Here is a 12,382-nt window from a genome sequence, read left to right on the forward strand (position 1 = left end):
AATGACGCGATAGCCTTGAAGGCAGATGTCGCTAGACCAGTTTCTGACGATGAATTGCAAAGGACAGAGCGATATATTATCGATCCAGGTCAAATGGTCAGTGTCGAGTCGATATCAAGCCTCCAGTCATGACTTAACGTGAGCAGATCAATATGACTAACCTGACTCGCTGTTATCGCCTCAAAGGCCAATATCTTAAGGATGTTTCGTTAGTCAGAGTCATACACGTTCGGTATCATGTAATGCTCATGTTAGGCACTGACTCTCTCTTGTTATTTTTCAGATACGAGGACAGAAAGCTATCCAAGGACACAGTGATACAAGGAGCTAAAACAAATCTCTATCGGGAAAGGGAGAGGGAGCCGAGTTTCAAGCTTGAAAAATGCATGGAGCGCGAAAGAAATTCCTCCAGTAGCGAGTGCTGTAGATCCGTCATATGTATGTGAATTATTTTTCACGGGATACATGTGTCAAACGGTCGTTCCGGTACGCGTACGACGCTACCCCTATGCATCCGCCTTTAGCTGGAACAAAACGCTCGCCATATCCACTGGCCAGCGCCGAGCGCTCATGCCTCACACTTTGAGTTCTATTCCTTGCTGAACCTCTGGCACCTGGTGTACCTACCTATATCTGAAAATCAGATATTTCCCTTCGACCATGCAGCACAGCGAAGTCGACGGTTGTGTGTTAACCTGACACATGTCTGGATCACTTTAAAGCTTACTTCCCTTTGCAAATATTGTATGTGTTCCCTCATTTTGACTATACTGGTATTTTATTATTCCTATTTTTATGGCAGGGGTTTGCTTATGGATCTCCACGGAGATCAAACTGCTGAGCAATCGTCTAATTTATGTACGGCAATTATGTGTGAGTCTATTCTTAGTCTCTGAATTCTAATCAGTCTTAGTATGCTGGAAAGAAGTTGGATTTGACAGTCTGGATGGATTATTCTCGCTCTTCTAAAACTTATTTTAGGGGTCGGATCACACAACAATCAAGATTGAAGTCGACAAAGCAGCCGCCTATTCCATTTTATTTCTTCTATACATACATGATAGAAGCGACATATTTTCGATGCTTCTCAACTTCTCAATGTACGAGAAACCCGTTGATTCAAGGTTCTTTCATACGGTTTTAACATAAGCTATTTGTTCAGGTACAGATAGATGTTTTACCATGCACGCCGCTTTTTTGGCATCCTTCAGGTTTCTGGCGGACCCAATTCATGTAAATTGTTTGATCACTCAAATTTTCTCCGAATTTTTTGCTTTCTTAACATCTAAAGGCACCTGTCCGGACAATAATTTCTGCCAACGGTTCTCGTTCGCAGTTCTGTGAGCTTGGACATCGACTTCTTTGCCACATGAGCATGAACGTTCTTCTAACCCTCCAAAACATACTTTTGGGCACCTGATACGAACTGCAGCATGCCATATGCGGTGAGTATTAGTCCGTAATCTGCAATCAATCTATCCTGTAAATATAAAATGTTAGTGGCCTGCTTTTACGAGATATTTCTGTTCCTGTAAAGACAGAGTCTGATTAATTTTCTCAGGAACAACGATGCTAGCCAGACCTTTTGTGCTGTGCCTCGTGTCCTCTGCCATAACCTGTGTCATCGCCGCCCCAACCACCCCGACGGATGCTGATCCCTCTTCTTCAACAGATTCCGAATTTCCAGAGGTCATTCCAGGACCTGGCATGCCCTCCCTGGAGTCGCTTGGTTTGACTACCGCAGATCTCTACCGCAATAGCACCTTGAGTATGTAATGTCCATTTCAATTCGGTTACGATTCCCAGGAGTATTGAATATCTATCAGAAGCGTTGTCTGCCAACCATGTTGAACTTCTCATTACTTGTGAAAAAGGAGGGTTGACCGTCTCACAGAGCAGCGCGCAGGCATGTGTCAACTATTTGACCAGCCTCGGTACTACAGACTGCATGGTACCTGCAAACGGCCTAAGTCGCTTCTATTCAAGTGGAAACGCAAACATTTGGGGTACAAATGTCTGGGGTAACGGTCAAGATGTGCACTCCTGGTGGTATGTATATTGCAATTGCCAACCATGGATAATTCACTAGAGTTGATATTGGACTCGTCACAGCTCGGATGTGGGCATAACCGCTCAGGATATTGTCAGCGGTTGCGTAATTACAAGTGGACAGGTAGAGGGTGAGCTGTGGTTATCACCATATACTCCGCACTTACTGATTTTCCCTTAGGCTATGGCCCAGCAGCCCAGAATTCCAATCTACAAGTCAGCGTTGAGGCATATGATACTGTCTGTTAGAACAAGAACAAATAAGAAATATCGGAAGTTGTGCTTGTATGTTTTGTATGTTCAGCTTGGGCAATATCATGTTTCGAATGGTTTTAGCATGTTAGGCGCGAGACCCAGAAGAACGGTTTATGATACCGAATAGAATATTATAGTACAAATTTATTCTATGCCTCAACATTCCTATTTAGATTCCGTGTACCTTGGTGAAGAAAAGGAACAACCTATGAGAGCACATACAAGCTTGATACAAGCCCGAGAGTATAATGGCAAGCAGAACAGGCATTCCGAGCTCAAAGATATCCCAGCTGACATACAGCGCCAACCACCCTGGCCCAATTTTATATTCTCATCCTCATCCTTCCTTTCAATTAAAGTGAAAACCACAATGGTATGCCTTGTAGAGGAAACATACTAGACACATGTCCTGGACTTGGGGACCCAGTCACCCGCTGGAAATGATTATTAGGTAAGCTTAGTCACCCTCCATTCCGCCTCGCCCCGCCCTCGATTGCTCGCCGCTCGTCACTCTCAGGTCACAAGTATTTTGACCTCTGACGCCGCCCATTACCTCAATATACGGTGCCGCGCGACGTCTAAAACAAGCACAAACGCCGACTCCAGTCGCGACGCGCAACAGTGTCTGCTTCCTTCCCTTGTCGTGGTGTGCTGGGCTGTTTGTATTTCCCTCCCCCCGGCGCATCGTGATTGATTTTGGGGTAGGAAAAGAGGAAAAAGGTGGAGCCTGGGATGTAGGTGCTGGTGGGCTGTTCGTATTTCCCAGGTGAGATGAACTTGTTGTTTGTGACTCGATTTCTGAGTCGCGTCGTGCATCGTACGCGTTGTAATTGAGTGTGGGGTAGATGTTGTGATCAGAACGCACCCGGTCTCTCCCTCTGTTTTCGACGCATTGCAGTTCCCGCTACTGCGGGGTTGCGTTGCCTACCTTGTGCAGCAGGGGTTGGGTAGTTGGCTGTGCGTAGTAAAAAAGAAAATGAGCGCATGCTTACATTCAATATTGTCCTCACAGTCACTCATTTTCATGTTGGTGAAATATGTGTGCTCCCCCACTAGCCTGTATGGCGTCCCTTTGGTGTTGTTTTGAGGCGGCTGTAGGATGCGAAATTCAGAAGGCGAGTGCGCATGCCACATTTCATATCTGTTCCCGACGCCGTCCCCGACCAAATCCAATCCATTTGCAACACGGCGCCCACGGCGTCCAAAAACAAGCATTAGTGGTGCCAATTCCAAACGCGACGCGCGACATATTCGCGTCGCACTTCCTTCCCTTTTCGTGGTGTAGTGGGATGCTTCACGTCCCTCTTGGCGGTGGGGTGTTTTTTGGGGCTAAGGTGAGCAGAGCTTATTGTTTGTATTGTGGAGAAACTCAGCGTCTCGCCTCGCGTCGTACGCACCGCACGTTGTGTGGTAGATAAATATGACCAGAAAGCACCCGGTTGCTCTCTGACGCCGTCCATTGCCTCATAGGTATCTCGGACGGCGTCCTTTAACCAAACTCGATCGGCTGGGGTTGGCGACACGATTGCGCATCGCGTCCGCATCGCACCATGTATGATAGACAATACGACCAACGCCCCCGCCGTCCATTGCCTCCATGCCACCCGTTGCCTCAATAGGTATCTCGAACGGCGCTCTTCGACCATATTTGATCCGCTAGAGTTCGCCATCGCGCATTGCGTCCGCCACATTTGCAGCTGAGGGGGGGACCGTGACTGTGGGCAGTAACAAAGGTGACTTCGTGGTGATAACAACCGATGTGCACCACATTAATTCTCCTTGGGGGTGTGCACCTCCTCACACAACTCACAGCGGAGGTCCTGTGTACAGATTCTCGCCAGGCTCTCATGTGTTGCTGTGCTGTGCCCATGTTGGGTGTAATTATAAGTGGGGCGGGTAAGTGGGCTCATGTCGTTATCATTAAAACATCCAAACTATTCCGCGGTACTTATGTCTGTCTCTTTCACGTTGGATTCTATTCACACAGTGTGGGTGGGCGTGTATTGTGGCGGTGGTTGTTGGTAGTGTGCAGCCAAAATAAGATGAGCACTGTTCGCTCTCTAGCATCCACACCGTGCCGGCCCAGAAATATTCAGGCATGGGAATACGCTGTGGCTGGTGAGGGATTATCTCTCTACTGTTATTATGCCCTGTTTTTGTACATTGCACATCTACTGGCGCAATGTGCACTGGCCTGGATGCCCTTTGGGTTAATAGTGGGTTTGGTTTAGACCTTTCAGTACTGGGAGCACACGGCCGTTTGTGAGTATTATTTTCTCTTTTCCTACTTCTGCTATTCTACCTGCCGGTGGCCTAGGAATCCCCAGGCATGGGCATATACTGGTGCCGGCAGATAGAATAGACAGTAAAGATGTGTATCCTTATTTCTATACCTCCTCTTTCCTTGATTTGCGACTTGCATGCCTTCAATTCAACTCGCATGTCTTTGTGTCAACTTGTGTGTACCTTTGATTTGACTCGCTGCCTTCGATTTGCACGCCTTTGATTCGACTCACATGCATTTGACTTACGTATGTTCCAGTTACGTCGATTCGGCTTGCATGCCTTCGATTGCTTCCTTCAATTTGCATACCTTTAATTCGACACGCATGCATTTGACTTACGTGTGTTCAACTTATGTGCACACATGAGCTACCCCAGGAATTTTCAGGCATGGAAATACACTGGTGCTGCAAATGATGTTGCTCATACCCGACCTCCGGGATCTTTACGGGGCCAGTATCATGACAGTAGGCCCTGCTTTCTTTGGGCTTCTTCGTCCTGTCTACACAAACATCCCATGAGATACGTACGTGTGCTCGTGTAATGTAGATTGGGTATACAGATGCACCTTCGGAGAAGTACAATTTCTCCGAATTTATGCTGATGATTCCGGAACCCAAATAACAACACCATGTGCAACCTGTCAACTTCAGAGGGTTTCTTTTTCGGCAAGTCTTTGTTATGACTTTGGCTCAGAGCCGTTGACAAAATGGAATGGCTCATAGTTGATTTATTCAACATCTGACTACACTTAGCTCGTCGACAAGTGCATTCTTTGACCGCTGACCGCCCTTGATGGCCCCTTCATACTACGAGTCACTTTCAACGGAGGAGGATTCAGAGGAAAAACTCCTTGCCAACACCGAAGACCAGCGTTCAGCCACGCACACTGGCATTACCCGGGAATCATCTAACAAATTCAATTATTTGTCCTACATTCTCATTTTCCTGAGCATTGTTGCTTCAGGGATTAGTCTTACAACTACGCTCACCGCCGTTCGCGCTTCCCGCGCCTATTTTGCGCCTACCGATACTCTGCCACGCCCCAACGTTTTTGTGGGGCTTCCGAAATACCCTCAAGTTTCAAAACACTCTGAAGTCGGATCGCACATGGATCACTCGCATTCCCGCAACTGACGGTAAGAAATTTGGTATGATGAGTGAAATTATTCTAATTTCTGGTATAGAGAACAAGAGAAGTGACGAATGAAGAGGACAAGTTGTTCTAGTAATTTCTTGCTTCGACACCATCCAATACGTTCTAAATCGAATTTAACACCTTCAATCATGATTGCTATCAGGTTCTCTACTGCTGTGTTCTAATTGTCGTAGGTATCCTTATACTGCTCATAGTTACTTCCCATATATTCCCATAATTGCTCCCAGTCCGTGCAACGATGTGCAATATCGATTCCGGTGACTGTCTCTACTATCTTTCCATCTGGAGTCCGCTGTTTATGGCTGGCTGGTTCTAGCGTGAGATCGGCATTGCAGAGAAGTATCTGTCGAAGATAAATGAGACAGTGGTGGACGTGTCCGATATCAAGCATTGTGTAGCCGTCGTTTTGAGGGTTGGATACCATTGCCATCCTGAGGTAGCGATGAAATGACCGTAAACAGTGCAAACTATGGAAATGGGAGACGAGGTAATGCTTCTGGTCGTCTGGGTGGTATATGAATCCATCGCCCATCGGTAGTATTGACTCCCATTCCGATTCATTGGAATATAGACCAAATCTCTCGGCTTTTGAAATTGTCAATGTAGCTGGTTGTATCTGAATTGGGAGTACGGCTTCCGTCTTTGATACTGTTTATGCAATTAGGTCTCAACAAGCGAGGTTATACTAGCAAAAAAATGGGCGTACCGGGCTTGAATATTGCCCCAACGTTTAATGAAATGCTAAGTAAGTGCACCGAAAGCGATATAATGAGGGCGACTGAGGCAAATATCACTAGGAGCAGAGGGACCTTCACCGTGTGCTTCATACCGTGGCTGGTCATCACTGCAGTCTGAGTAGAATTTTGATAATGAGCTCTCTATATTAATTATTCAACCTATCTTCGATCGCGAGCTTCCAAATTGATATGTGCCCGCTGACCTATCTATGGCTTTACATAACTGGAGAAGCTGTTGCCTTGAAAATTAAACAGAATTCATTATATTCACCCGTTTTCGCATGTAATCCGAGCTCTCCGTGGGTTATGTCCAGTGGATTACAAGATGTATATGACCTTCAAAGTACTTAAAAATAAACTCTCATTACTAACCACTTGGTACAAATGATAGAATCACCGCACCTTCCTCAGGTCATGTTCTCTACGTCCAAATTTGTATCAATCCTAGACACGCCGTGTTACATAGTGCAATATCGTGTGTCTTTTTTGGTCGACCGTTCTACCCGCAACCCTCCCCACGTTGACGCTGTACTCGAGTCCAGGTCTCTATATTTAGACGCCCATGATCCAGGACATGGCAAACGTCGGAGAAACCAGAGGAAGAGATGGTCTATCGACCGATTTTTGACCGTATTCCCACTATCTAGAGCCTCGTAAAATGTAATTGATGGAAAAATTGTTCAATCATTGTACAGAATCGCAGTGCTTGCTTGCCTCAACCAGTGACAATGTGGAATAAACAAGCCCTCCTGCTGTCAATCTGCGTAGCCTTAAACATTATAAACGTATCGTACCTGGTATTTGCCTGGTTTGAATGGACCGTTGGAGAGAAAACCAAAGAATCCTACTGTCAGTCCACTTTATTACAATGTCCTCGCATATATCTATTGTCTGATTTTTTCATCAACCTTCAGCCTACCTCGGCCACGACTATCCTGAGAGTCTACCAATGGGTGTCCAGAAGTCAATCATTGTGCCATACGAGGAGAGCGAGATTTATCGCTTTACGGGCATTGAGTCAGATTCTGAGTGGCTTTCGCTTGCTGGCCCAGAGCAAGGATTCGGATATTTGAGACTTGGACCACATAATCGCATTTTTGCCGTTTCAATGTTCCACCAAATGCATTGTCTTCGTATCATCAACCTTGCGATGAGCAAAGAACCCATTGCAACCCCTTCTCACCTACATCACTGTTTTAATTATCTCCGACAAGCAGCACTTTGTGGGGCTGATTTATCACTCGAACCAGGAGACTTTGAAGAGAGAGACTTCAGTGACCAAAAGGTTAGTGGATGGCATAAATGCAAGGATTGGAGCCAAGCGTATTCCATCATGGAAAATAATTATGCCCAGTGGAAAGAAGCAGAGAATGTATGTCCATTCTACCGTTCATACCTGTTCCTTATAGACTGAGGGAGTTTGTAGGGTCACTTGAAATGAGTGAGAGTTGGGTACATACTGTAAGATGTTAATTGCTTTCGACAAAATGCATCATGGATTACTACTTCTAGTTACTTGTTGGAAATTCTCGTAATTACTCTCTGCAGCATTGTACACAGCTTCCCAATCTAAACACACATGTGTCACTTCAGGTACTGTCAATCCATGCCCCTTAGACACCCTCACAGTCTCCAGTCGTACGTCAGAGTTACATAAAACCATTTGCCTTATATTGTTTATGCAATGATTTGCAACCTGAAGGCGCCTCGTATCCGAAGTGGAATCCGTTAATTTGTCGGCATAGAGATCGTCAAGATATTCTCGAAGGATGCCTAGACATCGGACATGGTGTAAAACCCCTAAGGTGAAAGTCCTGTGATTTGGTCCCAGATGTACGAGTGCTCTTCCAGAAGGCAAGGTCGTGTTCCACTCAGCACGTCCTTGAGGGGTATCAAATGCATAGTGCACCGTATTCTCCAGAGACATATATACTGAATCAAGCGGCGAGATATCCCAGAACATAGGATAGTCATCGCCTACATATGCTGTGAGTACATAATCAGCAAATAGAGTACATTGTAGATGCCAGTATGACGCACTGTATACAGTTTTTGATTTCTCAAAAACCTCATGTCCCGTTCGCCATCCTCTAACCATTTCAATTCTGCCGTAAAACCATAGTCCAAATCCCAACATCGGGATTAAAACAGTGGCAAAGAGTTTTTTGGAACCTAAGAATATAATCAATAAAAAATGTGCTACCCCGTAATGATGGTTGATATACTTGAACTCTGAAAGCATGGAGGTGTATATGACGAGGGCATTGCAAGATACAGCAGAGGTTAGAAAATTTGACGTCTCCATTTATAAGCAATCCATTTATTTTTTGGGAACAGCGTATAGGAGAATTGATAACGCGCTACTAATATACAAATGATTGGCCAGTATGTGGACTATTGATGATCATTTTTGAAAGCCCATTTCTGTGACTCGTGTCCACCCCCATATTTCTCAAATCTGACCTTGCCAAAACATTCCACTCAGCATTAATCATATAAGGTATACAAATAACGTCCACACCATCTAGTAGCAAAGTGCTAGACGACGAGCTTCAATGTCTTCAGCATCACAGTCCACAATTTCCGCTGCACAAAATAAGTTTTAATTTCTGTGGGGAATATTGTAGACGGAAACATACTATGACCTGCCACAGGTGCAGAGTTTGCCATCATGGCGAATACCAAGGCAATGGATGCAAGTTTGCAAAAAATACGAACTGGATACATAACCACTAGTGTAATGTGCGCCGATAGTTGACGGCATCTTACTGCATTAAATAGATTCTAAAGTAGAAAGGTAGGAAGTACCAGTCATACATACATGGTATAATGATGCGTTCTTCTATCCAAAATATGCCGGAAAAACTGTGTTTACAACGGAACCTTGATCACCTTCTATGCAATGGTTTGCCACATGGAGTTTACAGGATTGAAAGAATGTGTTTCTAACAAGCTTCCCTAACAAAGAACGAAGCAGCAAGCTATGTCTCGGAAGTTTCTATTTACAGGGTCCACCGGCCATGATACCTGGCCAATCATATTCTTGTTATATATTTTTGACTGAATGAAAGAACCGCACCCGTAGAAGTCATAGTCACTCTAACTCTCTATTTCTACCGGACAACGGATAAACTTCATTAATAAAGTTCTTTCCTACTAAATTGCTGTTATCAAAGGAATAGCTTGTCACTGCTACTCCGATGAAAATCTCTTAGGTGCTTAGAACATCAGATGTACTCTAATCTGAGATAATGGTCGATCAAGAAAGGACGGTGACATCAGTCTGCATTTGGACAATGTAGAATCCTAATGTTTTGGGCCACTTTAATCCTGCGCCATGTAGCACGAGAATGGTGTAACATCGATAACTCACCGGCCTTTGGCTCAGCACGTTGATCTTGCCAAAAGTCCACATGACATTCCGGGCTATCAGGCGAGCATGCTAATTCAAAGGTGCTGAAGTGATTTGACCGACACAGAAATGGGACCAAGTCGCTTCCTCGGTGGTCGAGATGGATAATCCCAAATCTACTTCCTCGTAGTGGGGCGAATTTCCAACTCTTGCCGATGTAGCGAGATATTTCGTGTGACATATTGAGGGTCCAAATATCAATTACAGACCCGTTTTGAGCAATGGAAGAAGGGTCAAAAGATGTGGTAAGAGGTGGTATTGAGAACGATAGTGAACAATTTTCCATCCCAAAGTCAATATGTCGAAATTGAACAATTGTAGAGGTCTGAGTATACCAATATAACAGTAAGAGTTTTCAATGTATAAAGAGAGAATGGCAGTATCTACCTCATTCGTGATGACAATGCGACGTGCATCGGGATAGACAGCACCAATCTTAGCTTTCCGGCTCCGTGTTGTATCTTCCGACATTTGTCGAAGTGGATCATTAGCGTGTAGCTGAAAAGACACCTGGGGAAAATTGAATATTGGTGGAAAAACGTAATCGGAATGCCTTAGAGCACTCTTAAGATTGACATAGGTGCTCTGGCGACGTAGCGTCCTCCTGGGCTCTTTGGTTTCTGCTTCAGACCTTCCTTGATGAATCCTAATGCGCGTTGAAGTAGAGAAGACAATGAGCGAAAGCAAGGATGATAGAAAAGTTATGATGTATATGTAAAAAAATAGCGTGTCTGGTTTACAGATCGGTTAGCACTATTGTTTCATGTTCCAGTCTCACTATCAGTCTATTTACCGTTCTTGGTCTTGTACCCACACGTGTGAGGTCTTTCGAAAGCGAATTGCATGCTGACGTTCCGGACTTTGGTGGTTAGGAGTAGTGAAGTGGTTTATCAAAAATGTTTGGAGAGGTGTATTACAATCTTGTAGTTCTCCGGGGCCTCTATCTAGAGACGCATACTCTATTAGATTCTTGGCTTTGTTCTATTTTGGAGGCTTTTCAAACGTATGTTAAAACTTGAGTTCGATTCGGCAAAACACAGCTACATGCTAGAGATAAAAATATCTATTTATAGGCCGTCCAAGCTCACTGAACTCCTGAAGCGGAGCACCAAACAGACGTCAATGAATTCAGACCAGACGGTAATATATGAGTATTATTTCTCCGTGAGTTCCATGCAGTTTATGGTTGTCAATTCGACCGATTTCCAGATTCCTACTGGTATCTACTCGAACATGTTTGGACCTGACGGAGACCCCACGGTTGCAAGTGCGCCGTATGTACTCTTTGATACTTTCATATCCATCACTATCACTCAGTTCTATTTGAAAGAATCATGCAAAACTGGACTATCATCGGCCGATTACACCTTGTCAGAGTGCCAACCTTGGTGATCAACGGTAAAAAGGACATCTCGCAAGACTTCGTTGTTCAGCCATCTTTTGACAGAATCCAGAAGGTTAAACGGGTCACTTTGGAGAATTCGAGCCATTCTCCGTTTATAGAGGAGACAGAACGGCCCGTGTACATGAAACTCATTTCAATTTAATCACTCCAAACAAAAGACCAACCGAGAAAGTTTGTCAGGAACGTTTTCAAGTTTGCATTGTTTTGAAAAAAATACCCTTGTTGAAACATCGATCCAAGTGAGCCCAATTAGATATTACACTACTAGTGACTATACAGCCCTGATAATTGATTTTTGGCTAGGTAGACCCAAGGTAGACCTACCCTGTTTATCATCCATCCTTGTCATATTACTTAGTCCGTCTCTTCGGCCCGAGGAAGCTTATCAGTGATGGCCTTTGTGAACCCAATCAACTTCGATCTATAATGACTTCACCGTGTCGCCCATTCTGTTTCGCATTCGAGGTATAAACAGAACTACATTATCATTGATCTCATTCGGTTTAATCGTCCTCAATCTGACTAGCTGACAGACTTCACGGATCATTACCGATTACAAGTTCATCACGGGTTTCTTCTTAATTTCTTCTTTGCAGCAAGAATGATCATTGATTGTGGTGAATCATCTCATGATCAAACATCTGTAGCGCTACCTGGTTTGCTTATCTGTGTTAGTAGGTTTTGTGACATCTGGTGAGTATACCGGTTTAAATTTAAATTGAACAGAGGTATGATCTGAGGTCTTTCTCTGTGAGTTTCGCCGTTCTGAGTCCGTACATCGCTAATGATCAATTATCTGCCGAACTCAAACGAGAGAAGCATCTGCTTCCATGCAAGAGTCTACCTCTTTCTTCCCTCCGAAGCTCCTTTCCATCATCTTCATCAAAGAAATATGTACAATGCTGCAGTTACATCTGCATCATCAAGCCCTGTAGGCGTGTGAATGAAAAATTGAATACCTAGCACAGTCTTTGTTATCAAAGACATAATTTACTTCTAAACCGCAAGTGAAGAAATCATTACGCTCGGAACAATTGCCTTGAAAGCTCGGGAGAATCAGCACAACTCTTGAAATATCAGGT

The 12,382-nt window shown here is 44.4% G+C and overlaps 2 protein-coding genes across 2 annotated transcripts; both read left to right on the forward strand.

Annotated features, from left to right (window-relative positions):
• Positions 1-1,569: 1,569 nt before the first annotated feature.
• On the forward strand, positions 1,570-2,298 carry JR316_0010645 (uncharacterized protein; the record flags this gene model as incomplete). The annotated part of the gene is made up of 4 exons (XM_047896310.1): positions 1,570-1,768; positions 1,827-2,049; positions 2,113-2,180; positions 2,231-2,298. 4 exons carry the CDS (start codon positions 1,570-1,572, stop codon positions 2,296-2,298), a joined length of 558 nt encoding a protein of 185 aa, XP_047744355.1.
• Positions 2,299-10,791: 8,493 nt separating this feature from the next.
• On the forward strand, positions 10,792-11,442 carry JR316_0010646 (L-amino acid amidase; the record flags this gene model as incomplete). Its single annotated transcript, XM_047896311.1, has 4 exons — positions 10,792-10,898; positions 10,969-11,035; positions 11,075-11,162; positions 11,213-11,442. 4 exons carry the CDS (start codon positions 10,792-10,794, stop codon positions 11,440-11,442), a joined length of 492 nt encoding a protein of 163 aa, XP_047744356.1.
• Positions 11,443-12,382: the final 940 nt, after the last annotated feature.

Source organism: Psilocybe cubensis, chromosome 10 (assembly GCF_017499595.1).
Source record: "Psilocybe cubensis strain MGC-MH-2018 chromosome 10, whole genome shotgun sequence".
Lineage (NCBI taxonomy): Eukaryota > Fungi > Basidiomycota > Agaricomycetes > Agaricales > Agrocybaceae > Psilocybe > Psilocybe cubensis.